General features: G+C 38.9%; 2 protein-coding genes across 4 annotated transcripts in view; one reads left to right on the plus strand and one right to left on the minus strand.

The window, feature by feature from the left end:
• The window catches only part of VRK2 (VRK serine/threonine kinase 2), a 65,146-nt gene extending 52,577 nt beyond the window's left edge, over window positions 1–12,569 (plus strand). For both annotated transcript variants that reach the window (XM_070734781.1, XM_070734782.1), the window contains exons 11-13: window positions 764–945; window positions 9,601–9,765; window positions 12,221–12,569. In XM_070734781.1, the coding sequence (XP_070590882.1) occupies window positions 764–945; window positions 9,601–9,765; window positions 12,221–12,460 (587 nt within the window). In that variant the 3' untranslated portion in view covers window positions 12,461–12,569. The remainder of the gene's footprint in view (window positions 1–763; window positions 946–9,600; window positions 9,766–12,220) is intronic.
• Window positions 12,038–12,901, minus strand: part of FANCL (FA complementation group L) — a 60,815-nt gene continuing 59,951 nt past the window's right edge. For both annotated transcript variants that reach the window (XM_070734783.1, XM_070734784.1), the window contains 2 exons: window positions 12,779–12,850; window positions 12,038–12,542 (listed from right to left, as the gene is read on the minus strand). In XM_070734783.1, the coding sequence (XP_070590884.1) occupies window positions 12,507–12,542; window positions 12,779–12,850 (108 nt within the window). In that variant the 3' untranslated portion in view covers window positions 12,038–12,506. The remainder of the gene's footprint in view (window positions 12,543–12,778; window positions 12,851–12,901) is intronic.

Genomic DNA, 12,901 nt, shown 5'->3' on the forward strand with positions numbered 1-12,901 from the left:
TTCAGCTACTCATTCCAAACTGTCAAGTAACTATATTAAGCTAATGCACATCTGTTTAATTGGTCAGTAGAATGAACCTAAGTGGGCCATGATGTAACCAGTGGTAAAGCAATATAAACTTTGCATTATTTCTTTGAATTCTGTGAACCTGATCAAATATGTGTATTTTGTACAATGGAAAAATTCTATACTCTATCACGAAGGCATTTGATTAGATGATGTTGAAAGTAAAAATGAGGGACTAGAACAGTGATGGCGAACCTTTTTTCACTCAGGTGCCGAAAGCGTACATGTGTGTGCTATTGCACACACATATGTGGCCATATCCATAATTTAATGTCCCCCCCCACGCCATACCTCCCCCACATGCATGCATGATCCCCCCCTTCCCCATTTTGTGACTTCTGGTGGGTCCAGTAGGCCTGTTTTTCGCCTTCCCCAGGCTCCAGAGGCTTTCTTGGAGCATGAAGAGAGTGAAAAGGGCCACACACAACCCCAGATGCCCTCCGGAGGCTAAAAACGCCCTCCCAGACCCTTCGCGCAAACTAAAAATCAGCTAGCTGGTATGCACATACGCGCTGGAACTGAGCTAGAGCAAGAGTTTGTGTGCTGACAGATATGGCTACATGCACCACCTGTGGCATGCGTGCCATAGGTTCACCATCATGGGACTAGACACATACATACCTTAATCTAATAAATACTTGTATAATTAAAATTAGATTATTTGTGTGTGTTAACTAGTCTCTTATGTTTTTTCCAGGTGAAATAGTCAGATTTTTAAAAAATGTCTCTAATTTAACATATGATGGAAAACCACAATATGAGATATTGAAGAAAATCCTTTTGAATGGCCTGGAACAAAAAGGAATTTTTTACAAGGAGGCACTAGATTTACCTTCTGTTCAAACCTCTCAAAATGAATGCACAGTTCACCACAGGAAAGTAAGTAATGGAACAATAAAGGTCAAGTCAAAATAAATAAGAGGTAATAATACGTATTGTAAGGATTAGTTAACTTTAAATCAAATTTAATATTTGGGGAAATTAAACTTGTAGAAGGAGTGTATGAGATGTCTTTTTCAAATTATTCCTTTTAATTGCTGAATTGAAAATGTGATAACTTTTGAGAGAAATGGAAGAAAGAAAGAAAAAATAGAGGTGAGTATCAAAGAGATCATTGGTATGTAATCAAGATCCCTGATATGTACTAATCAAATTTACAGACGACATCAAGCTGGTGAGGGTAGCCAACATCCCAGAGGATAGGCTCAAAATACAAAAGAGATCTCAATAGACTAACACTGTGGACCCAAACTAACAAAGTGAGGTTCAATGTCGAGAAAAGCAAAGTCCTACACCTAGGCAAGAAAAACTCAAAGCAACATGCAAACTGGGAGAAACCACACTTAACAGTAGTGACTGTGAGAGAGATCTCAGTGTTTTGATGGATAACCAACTAAATATGATCCAGCAATGTGCAGCAACGGCTAAAAAAGCCAACACAATCTTAAACTGCATCAACAGTTTACTCCAAGACTAGGGAAGTACTAATTCCAATATATAATATATATATTGGAATATAATATTCCAATATATAATGCCCTAGTCAGACCACACCTGAAGTACTGCATTCAATTTTGGTCACCTCACTACAAAAAGGACTTAGAAACTCTGGAAAAGGTACAGAAGCTAGCAACCAAAATGATAAACCAAGACATATGAAGAGAGGTTGCTGGAACTGGGCAGATAGTCTACTAAACAGGAGGGCCAGGGGGGACATGATAGCAGTATACAGGTATTTGAGGGGTTGTCACAGAGAGGAGAGATTCACACTATTTCCCAGGGCACCAGCCAGACCAAGAGCAATGGATGGAAATTGACCAATCTGGAAATAAGGAAGAACTTTCTGACAGTGAGGGCGATCAACCAGTGGAACGGCCTGCCAGTGGAGGTTGTGAACTCCCCAACAATATTAAAAAATAGATTGGACTGCCATATGACTGAGGTAGTGTAAGGTCACCTGTTTGAGCAGGGTGTTGGAGTAGAGCTCTTTCGACATAAATAAATGTCCTTCGCAGCTAACAACCTCACTCAAAAGCTACGTAGATTTAGACCAGGTTAGTGTATAGATTGAAGATCTCCATGAAATATCAAAATAGACTAGACTGGGGAGAGGATGATTCCAGAAGGCAGCAGTAACCAATCGTGTTTTCAGAGGAATTGCATCAATATTTCCATGAAGGTGTTCAGTACTTGTTTTACAGTAGTTTCACCTTGGAAAAAACTTCAGATTATTGTTAGAGACAGATTAAGATGCTGAGCATTTGTCAATCCAGTCACTTGGAGTAAAAAAAGGACTCTGGCATCTAAGTAAATTGTAAAGTACATTATGCTACATTTTTAAGCATTAGTTTCTGATTTAAAATGTGAAACAAGCATTGTTCAGTGTTAAAGTGCTAAACCTTCAGATTAGATAATCTGGCTCATTATTAAACTTTGACATTTTCTTGGATAGGTTCCAAAACAGAATGTCACACTCAAGTTGGGGGATATTGTTTTTCTTGGAGCAGATATGTTTAATTTCATTTTCTTTCTGCATAATATTGTTTGTGTTCTGTGGTATTTGAATCATAATGAATGCCAGCAACTTTCCACAGACCATATTTAAAGCAGTACTTTTTATTGTTCCAGCTATTTCATGTTCTCTATCACTAGTACCAACCTCGAGATTTTATTTGTTGGCCATATTTTCATTCTTGCCTTCCAAAAGCTCTATACTTGGATTACAATATGTGTCTCAATATAAATTGACTGTGATACCATAGTGCTCCTTATTTTTGTGTTATTGGAAATTTACAGTATAGTAACCGCAGTAACAATCATTATTAATCTTGGATTAATATGATTAACTGCTTCTCAACCCCAATTAATTGAGATGGTTATCTCTTGCCATATGGATAAGTCTGAAGTCTTTGTTGATGAGTATTCATTGAGGCAAGGTCAAAATGTCATTCAGTTTTAATATCCCTAGTGAACTTTGGACTGTCACAATAATATGTTAGTCAAAAAATGTGGGATGCAAACTAAAGTGACTGATCAGATGTAAGATAAATGGTGATCCAAATCTTAGAGCACAGATGGTTTTGATTTGCTGAGTTTTGTAGCTGTTGCAACTGAAGACATAAAATAGCAGCCTAGTCATAAATTAGCTCTTTGGAAGCCAAACCTTGGCACCAAAGCTTTACAACCTTCAATTAGTAGCAAAAGAAGTATTTGAATGACTCTGGTATTGACATTGGTAGGTCTGCATAGTAATCATTCCTAATAGAAGAGAATCTCTGTTTGAGGGGCTTTTGCATGGCTAATTAACTACCACTGAGAATATGTAATTTTTTCATGATCTCCCGATTGTCACCTTTCTCTCATGATACAATTACATTTTATTGTAGGAAGTGCCTTTGGAAACCCAATTGTCAACACTATTTACGTTGTGCAGAAAAGCAGAACAAAAGTTCATGTTTAATAAAAAGCCACTGGATTTTGATCTTAGTAATTGCTAAGACTTTTTTCCCCAGAGTTTTATAGACTTTGGTATTTTTCCCCATCACTTTTTCCACAAAGCAAAAAGCCATTTCCTTGCTGCTGTGGTTGCCATTTAATCTAAATTAATTGGAGCAGCTTCTTTTTGTATCTGTGATTGGTACAATTTTCTAAAGTTAATTGAAATATGCACATTTTTAATTAAGAAATCTACTTTTTGACAAAAGTTTTCTTTTTTATCTGTAAACACAGATCTAAGTTATAGTCATTGATTCTATTAAAGCCATAGCAATATACTTAATATTCTTAATAATTCAAATTTAAAAGCTCCTCTTGAACCATATTCCGCTGAAACAGTGTCCAAGGTTTTATGAGCTCCTCATAAAACGAAGCAGACTTCCATTCTCAGATTCAATTTCCTGCCACCTCATTCTTCTCTAAGCTTTTCAACTTTGGGAAATCTGAAAGTTATAAAATGCCAGAACAGCACATCCAAAGATTTATAAGTCATATCAGTTTTCTCATGTCTAGGAGACCAATTTGCCTGCAATGGGAAAGTACTTATTTTAAATATCAGAAAGTAGTTGAACACCACTAAGTGATCCTCATACAGTATAACAATAATTTATTGCAATAACAGGACACTGCCTGCATAAATGATGTGTTGTAATATAGATTGTAGTTGGATATGGATACACACACAGACAGACATATGCACATGAAGTATAGAAAAACTATCAATTATTAAGAGACACAGTGAAATTGGCATTGTATAAACTTGATTAATGAATAATAAAATAAATAAATTAGTGGTGGATTTCGCTGGGAACAAGTAGAATTCTAACTAGACGTTGTGGCCTGCAAACATCTTAGGCATGCCTGAGGGAATGTTTTTCTTTGAGTTGTTTGTATGTCACAATACACCTACTTTTAAACCTGTATTTTGTTTCAGTTGTGCTTTTGCCATGCCAAGATTGCAGTGGTGAGGGGAAGGGGTTTCAGAGAAACAAGCTTAACATCAACTGTTACAATTATTTGTAACAGTCAACGAAGCAGTGGAAGTGATGTGCCGGTGCCTGGAGGCTGTTGGGGCCTGGATGGGTGTCAACAAACTCAAACCCAACCCAGACAAGACGGAGTGGCTGTGGGTCTTACCTCCCAAGGACAATTCCATCTGTCCGTCCATTACCCTGGGGGGAGGATCATTGACCCCCTCAGAGAGGGTTCGCAACTTGGGCGTCCTCCTCGATCCATAGCTCATTAGAGAAACACCTTTCAGCTGTGGCGAGGGGGGCGTTCGCCCAGGTTCGCCTGGTGCACCAGTTGCGACCCTATTTGGACCGGGAGTCATTGCTCACAGTCACTCATGCCCTCATCACCTCGAGGCTCGACTACTGTAACGCTCTCTACATGGGGCTACCTTTGAAAAGTGTTTGGAAACTTCAGATTGTGCAGAATGCAGCTGCAAGAGCAATCATGGGCTTTCCCAAATATGCCCATGTTACACCAACACTCCGCAGTCTGCTTTGGTTGCCGATCAGTTTCCGGTCACAATTCAAAGTGTTGGTTATGACCTATAAAGCCCTTCATGGCACCGGACCAGATTACCTCAGGGACTGCCTTCTGCTGCACGAATCCCAGCGACCAGTCAGGTCCCACAGAGTGGGTCTTCTCTGGGTCCCGTCAACCAAACAATGCCGCTTGGCAGGACCCAGAGGAAGAGCCTTCTCTGTGGTGGCCCCAGCCCTCTGGAACCAACTGCCCCCAGAGATTAGAATTGCCCCCACCCTCCTTGCCTTTCGAAAGTTGCTCAAAACCCACCTCTGCCACCAGGCATGGGGGAACTGAGATATACTTTCCCCCTAGGCCTTTACAATTTTATGCATGGTATGTCTGTATGTATGATTGGTTTTTATATATATGGGCTTTTAACTGTTTTTAGAATTGGATTTGTTATATACTGTTTTACTGTTGTTGTTAGCCGCCCCGAGTCTGCGGAGAGGGGCGGCATACAAATCCAATAAATAAATAAATAATAAATAAATAAATAAATAAAACAATTATATTAACAAAGTATTATATAGTCATATGTGTGAGGAGGTGCAACATATATTCTGTGCGGGTGAAGGGAAGGCAGCAAAAGTAAAGGTGTAGAAAGGGATGCAGGAAAAAAAAATAACAGTACCATTTATTCCTGTTGTAATATCTATATTATTTCAAAATTGGAATGGGTTACAGAATTACGTTAGGCCAGTGATGACAACACTTTTTTTTTTGTTCATGTGCCATTTCAAGTTGGGAAACTGGCCATTTTTGGCCTGGAAGACTTCTGGGGTGCATGGGGAAAACCGTTTTAGCCCTTGCCAGGTGTTTCCAGCCTCCAGAGGATCTCGGTGTTTGTGTGTGGGGAAGCCGTTTTCACCCTACCCAGGCTCCTAGAAAGGCTCTGGAGCTTCAGGAAAGCAAAAAATGGGCCTCCCTCTACCCATCCAGAGCCTGGAAACAGCACATGCCTGGGTACCGGACCTGAGCTTGCGTGCCCACTGATGTGGCTCTGTAGGTTTGCCATCATAGTGCTAGGCAATGATTAATTTAAAAATAAAAAACTTGCTTTCTGTGGGTTAGCTTAAAGCAGTGCTTCTCAAATAGTGGGGCGCCCTCCCCCCGGGGGGGCATGGAGTGATGCCGGGGACACGTATGTGACCCCAGGAAACATGCATGGCCTATCTCGATCGATTCCCCCGGATGGGGAGTGTTTTCCCAGTTGCACGCTGCTCCAAGCACGGAAGAGAAGGCCGCCGGGCAGGGCAGCTACGTGGGTTGTTTTCAGTGGGCACTGCAGTAGCCATGAACAGTGTGGTGAATCTGCTGCTGGACAAGGAGGAGTATCATCTGCAGCTGGTCGAAAACTTCAGGTGACACCTTAAAGCCTCCTTCCATACCATTCACTGTGTCAGGCCCAAGGTAAAAATGTGAATTCAAAGGCTGGCCTGACACAGTAAAAGAAAAAATATATATATTTTTTTGAGAGAATATGCCACGTAGCACACATTCTTTCACGCAGAATCTAAAGTAACTGAACACAGGAAGGAATTAGAAATCTCTGCATTGGATTTGTCCACGATTGTCCTTGTGGGTGTGGGGATGGTAGATGAGCTTTTTGACCTGGATGTAATCTTAAGGGACCTTAAGTTGGAATGAAGCATGTTGAGTCTAATTTAGCTCTGTTAATAAATATGACTCTACGCTAAAGAAATAAGACGTGGAAGTTCATTTATTTTCTCAGATGTCTAAATTGTTCACCTGACAATCAATTCCAACTTATTCTCTCTCTCAAAATTTTTTTTTTCCTTTTACTGTGTGAGTGCCCGGCAGAGGCAGTGCTTATGGGCCAGGCTGCCAACCACAGTGCCTAACCTATGCCTGCCTAACCGAAAACAGGCTCCTCTGAATTCAGTATGACTTAGTCCCAGGTAAGTGGGTAGAGCAGCCTTCCCCAGCCAATAGTTTACTTGCAGCTTGAAAGTAAAATAATAAATATTAAGACTAAAATTCCATTGGGGCCCAGATTACAGTGTGTGTGTGGGGGGAAATGTTTACTTTTTCCTAGGGGTGGGGGATAACAGAAAATAATTGAGAAGAACTTGCTTAAAGCTTTTTTATAGGTTAAAGTGCTGGCATGAAATCTTGATACAAAAATGGGACATTGGGTTTGTTGTTTGTAAGTACTGTACATATAAACCTCATGACAAAAATGTTAGTTTTCAAAGCTTCTGTTTACTGTGTGTTGCTGAAAACAGGTCTATATTTTATAGAAAGCTTCCACTCATTCCAAATTTGATATGTGAGTTTTATTCTTAGTCAGTTTTTACCAATTAAATTGCTTCAGATCTCTTCAAATAGGGAAAAGATGATCTGCAATTCAGATTTGGGATTGAATAATATAGACAAATCATCTTCCGTATTAAAGTATTGAATTGAATAATTTATACAATGACAATAATTTTGTACCAGGTGTATTTTACTTTATTTATTTTAATACTTTAAAATGTGCAGCTTGATATGTCAAATATGGTATTAAATACAAGATAAGCCATTTTGTCCTGTCCATAATATACAAAAAAAGATGGAAGAGGATGCTTCATATTCCAAATATAAAGGTAGGAAAAGCAGAGATTTAATAATACTGGCAAGAATTTATAAGAAGATATTATTCCTTTAGTTTGCTATATATCTATGTTTGTCAAAATACGGTAAATCTATGATTAAACAAATAAAGACACGGGGTTGTTTCAAAGCTGAATGTTTGCTAAATGATGAATAGGATTTTTCTAGCCTTGAAACACTTACATGAAAGAAAAACATTGTTAGCAATACAGTGAATAATTGCCTTAAGTCCTTCAATTTTGGCAAAATTCAGATTCTGGATATCCACAAGTTACATTAAAATCAGGCTTGTATCGATGTGCTGATAAACATAGGGATTGATGCCTACTTAAGATCTCTGGCATGGAGTATCTTTTTAGAAAGAAATGGGAATAGAATAACGGAGTTGGAAGGGACCTTGGAAGTCTTCAAGTCCAACTCCCTGCTTAACCAGGAAACCTTACACCACTTCTTAAAAACTTCCACTGTTGGAGCATTCACAACTTCTGGAGGCAAGTTGTTCCACTGATTAATTGTTCTGACAGGAAATTTCTCCTTAGTTTTAAGTTACTTCTCTCCTTGATTAGTTTCCACCCATTGCTTCTTGTTCTACCCTCAGGTGCTTTGGAGAATAGCTTGACTCCCTCTTCTTTGTGGCAACCTCTGAGATATCAGAACACTCTATCTTATTTACCCTAGTCCTTCTTTTCATAAGATAGACATATCCAGTTTCAGCAACCATTCTTTATGTTTTACCTTCCAATCCCCTAATCATCTTTGTTGCTCTTTTTTATATTGTGGCAGCCAAAACTGGATGCGGCCTTACCAAAACATTAAAAAGTGGTATTGACAGTTCACATGATCTTGATTTGTTAATGCAGCCTAGAACTGTGTTTGCTTTTTTTCGCAGCTGCTGCACACTGCTGGCTCATATTTAAATAGTTGTCCACTAGGACCCCCAAGATCCCTCAATCCTCTGGCAGTTCCCTGGTGGTTGTTTTTTTTTTTGGGGGGGGGGGGTTATTAAAAAAAGACTGGCATAAAAAAGAACACATACTCATTGCCTAGTTAAAACATTTCCCCTGGTATTTGGGGGAAAAATAAATCTATTTTGTAAATTCTGTATTTACAGAATTGGACATGAGAAATCTTTGCCCAATGCAAATAATTCCCAACTCTTGCCTCTTGAGTTGGAATACTGGAATTGGAGATACACACTGAAGTGTGTGCTTCATCCAGTGCATTTTATTTGATGGTCTTAATGCATTGCCAATGCACCCCACTTTATAACTCTTAATCCATCTAAACATTGGTAGTATTTGCTAATCTTTCTCATTTTGCTGTTACTGTTGTTTTCCAGGTTGCACATCACAAATGCATTTTGCATTTCAATTTAAACAGTCTCATGATACATGTAAAACAAAAATTTTAATGTAATAGGGAATTTTAAAGGAAGAAAGAGGCATAAAAAAACCAAGAGATATTGCCTATCAACATATTATAGATTATATTTAAAAGCTTAGAAAAATCTTTTAGTTAGTATTTTCTTATTTGTGATATTGACATTAAAATACAGTATGTTAAGTTATTGACAAACTTAGTTTCATTAATATTTCTACTAAAGATTACTAACAGTCATCTTAATTTCTCTAAAAATAATGCTGAAACATTTTTAAAGTAAATTGTAATAATCTTTAATAGCTGCTAATTTCATAAAATTTGTCTATTCCTTGCATAGCTGCATTAATGTTAGCAATACTTTTTCTAGTATTGTGCATGATCTAGTTCATGTTAGGACTCGCTTAAGTTCTTTTAACATAAAACTAATTTAGTGGATGAAGGCGGTAGCAGTACAGTACTGTATCATTTCATGGATTGCATTCAGGATGGCTTAATTTGTACTTTTAATAGGCTCATTTGCTGATGCCAACACTGAGGCAAGTTAAAGGACAAGAAAGCCAACAAGAGAACAAGGAGTTTTTTAGTCTTAGGAAACCTACTGCACAAATGAAAAGTAGCCAAATACAAGATAAGCCAGTACTGGTTAGAATGAATAACTTTACTCAAGCTTCAATGGTGAGTTTGTTATGTTGCATTAAATTGTTTGTTAAAACCTTGGGGTTTTTTTCCATTTTACTTTTTTTTCTAGAAGAACATAAAATACAGATTATAAATGGAAATCAAGTATTTGTTTTGAAATACAGTACATACTTTCCATGAATATGGAAATATTGCTAGAAATTACTATAAAACAAGCAATATGCCTAATGTCCCAGACAGATGTTACCAGGGCTAACAAATCTTTAAAAACAAATATTCTGTTGCATTATTACAATTGTATGGTCTTTTCTAAATTTAAAGGCTTCCAAATTTCTACTCAAATCTTCTAAAATGCAAGATTAAGATAACTGGGTGAGATCATCTGAGGTCACGGGGTGAGTTGTCATCATTATGCTGATAATACTCAGCTATACATCTCCACCCCGTGTTCACTCAGTGAAGCAGTGTAAGTAATGTGCCGGTGTCTGGAAGCTGTTAGGGTCTGGATGGGTGCTAACAGGCTCAAACTCAACCCCCACAACATGGAGTGGCTGTGGGTTCTGTCTCCCAAGGACACTTCTATCTGTCTGTCCATTACCCTGGGGGGGGGGACTTTTGACCCCCCTCAGAGAGGGTCTACAACTTGGGTGTCCTCAATCCACAGCTGACATTGGACCATCATCTTTCGGCTGTGGCAAAGGGGGCATTTGCCCAAGTTCTCCTGGTGCACCAGTTGCTGCCCTATCTGTACAGGGAGTCTCTACTCACAGTCACTCATGTTCTTATCACTTCGAGGTTCTCTACATGGGGCTACCTCTGAAGAGCGTTTAGAAAGTACAAGTTGTGCAGAATGCAGCCACACAAGCAGTCATAGGCCTTCCAAGGTATGCCCATGTTTCTTCAGCATTCTGCGGACTGCATTGGCTGCCAATTGGTTTCCGGACGTAATTCAAAGTGTTGATTATGACCTATAAAGCCCTACATGGCATCAGACCAGATTATTGCAGGACTGCCTCCTGCCACATGAATCCCAGCTTTCGGTTAGGTGACACAATCGGCTTTCTCCAGATCCCGTCAACTAGAAAATGTCACTTGGTGGAGCCTAGTGAAAGAGCCTTCTCGGCGGGGGGGGGGGGAGGGCTCTGGAATCAGCCCCCTCCCCCCGGGTGATTCATACTGCTCCCACTCTCCTCGACTTCTGTAAGAATCTGAAAACCTATTTATGCCACCAGGCTTGGGGTCACTAGCCTCTGGCCAATGAGTATGTGGTATGTTTGTGGTCTGAATCTGAGTGAATGATTTTTAATGTTTCAAGCTTTTTAGAATGGTTTTAGATTAGTTATTTATACTAATTGGATTTCAGATGTTTTATTGTATATTGTTTTTTGATATGTTGTGAGCCGCTCTGAGTCCGTGAAGAGGGGTGGCATACAAGTCCAATTAACAAATAACAGCCTGAATTCATATTGCCCATAGAGTAAAGTCCCTATAATTGTAAATATTTCAGTATTGTGTCTCATAAGCTATAAACTAATGAGTACCTAGTGCAGTGATGGCGAACTTATGGCACGAGTGCCACAGGTAGTACGTGGAGCCATATCTGCTGGCAGACGAGCCATTGTCCTAGCTCAGGTCCAACATGCCGGTCAGCTGATTTTTGGCTCGCACAGAGGCTCTGGGAGGGCATTTTTGGCTTCCAGAGAGCTTCCAGGGGGATGGAGAGGGCATTTTTATCCTTCCCTGACTCCAGGGAAGCCTTTGGACTCTGGGGAGGGCACAACACGTGTCGACTGGGCCCACCAGAAGTTGTGAAATAGTCCATTTCCAGCCTCCAGAGGGCCTCTGAGGACTGGGAGAAGCTGTTTTGCCTCCCCAGGCATTGAATTACGGGTGTGGGCACTCATGCATGCTTGATAGCACACACCCACGCTCTTTCGGCACCCGTGGAAAAAAAGTTTGCCATCACTGACCTAGGGTATTTAAAGAATATTTAAATGCAATAGATATTTATACAGTACTTCAGACATCACACATTTGGAAAATTGTTAATTTTCTAATTATAGAAACTAAAAATGATCGGCAAGAAATAAATGGAAATATTTGATTTGCATGTGGATGAGAGCGGGAATACTCCTTAGACTTTTATGTTTTCCACACTTTATAAAAGTTGACATGTTAGTTTTATGGTATATGATTACTCACGAAGTGCTTGTTTGAGACAAATTCCAATCTTGTCCAAGTGAAATATCTATAACCCCCAGCCAGTTTACAGCAAAACATTCTTAACAAAAGACTCTTCAGATACATCTTTTTTTTATCATTCCACTTTATTGTTTTTTTAAAAAAGAAAATCAATGATGTAGTTATTTTTGTTAGCTTTGGTAATATAAGAGAAGAACAAAGGGGAAAATACTTAGACAAACTCTCTAGTAACAAAGTACTGAACACTTGCTCTTATTGCTACAGGTAATGTTTTGGCCTTCTTTTTCAGGACTATGTAAAATCATTTCCCTGGACAAATCCCTGCAGTTATTTACAGAATTTTGAAGAAAATTGTAGAGAAAATGCAATCACATATTCAGTAGTCCATCAACCAGAACGTGGTCGAAATCTGCCTAGTTCTTACACATGCAGCCACTCTCAGATTGGGCTACATGGAAAACTGTTCCAGTATATTGTAGCCATTGTTGTCCTTGTCATCTTAATAATGCTGTCTCTATATTTCCTTTGATATCTTCACCAGTAAGTGCTCTGGAAATGCAGTTATCCATTTGTATTCAGATTTTCTTAGTAGATATTTTCAGTGTGATTTGCTGGAATAAATTGGTTACCAAAGCAAAGTTATCTTATGCACAGGTTAATGTATAATGTTGCTTACAATATTTTCTAGTATGTTACAAACATCTGGAATATACATCATTCCCAAAGCTTCCAAGTTTAATGGTTTGTTTACTGGGATGCACTACAAGCCTATAATGAAATTTCCCATTAATTACAATTACATTATTTTCAAATTAATTTTGAAGCATATATATTCATCTTTGCTTACCTTACTACAATATGGGCATTCACCAAATATGACATTAAAACTTTGTCGACTTGAAGGAAGCCCACGTAACCACTGGAGAGTAAAACAAGGTGTTATCTGCTGCATTTAAAGATAGATTATAGC

This window comes from Erythrolamprus reginae, chromosome 1 (assembly GCF_031021105.1).
Source record: "Erythrolamprus reginae isolate rEryReg1 chromosome 1, rEryReg1.hap1, whole genome shotgun sequence".
Lineage (NCBI taxonomy): Eukaryota > Metazoa > Chordata > Lepidosauria > Squamata > Dipsadidae > Erythrolamprus > Erythrolamprus reginae.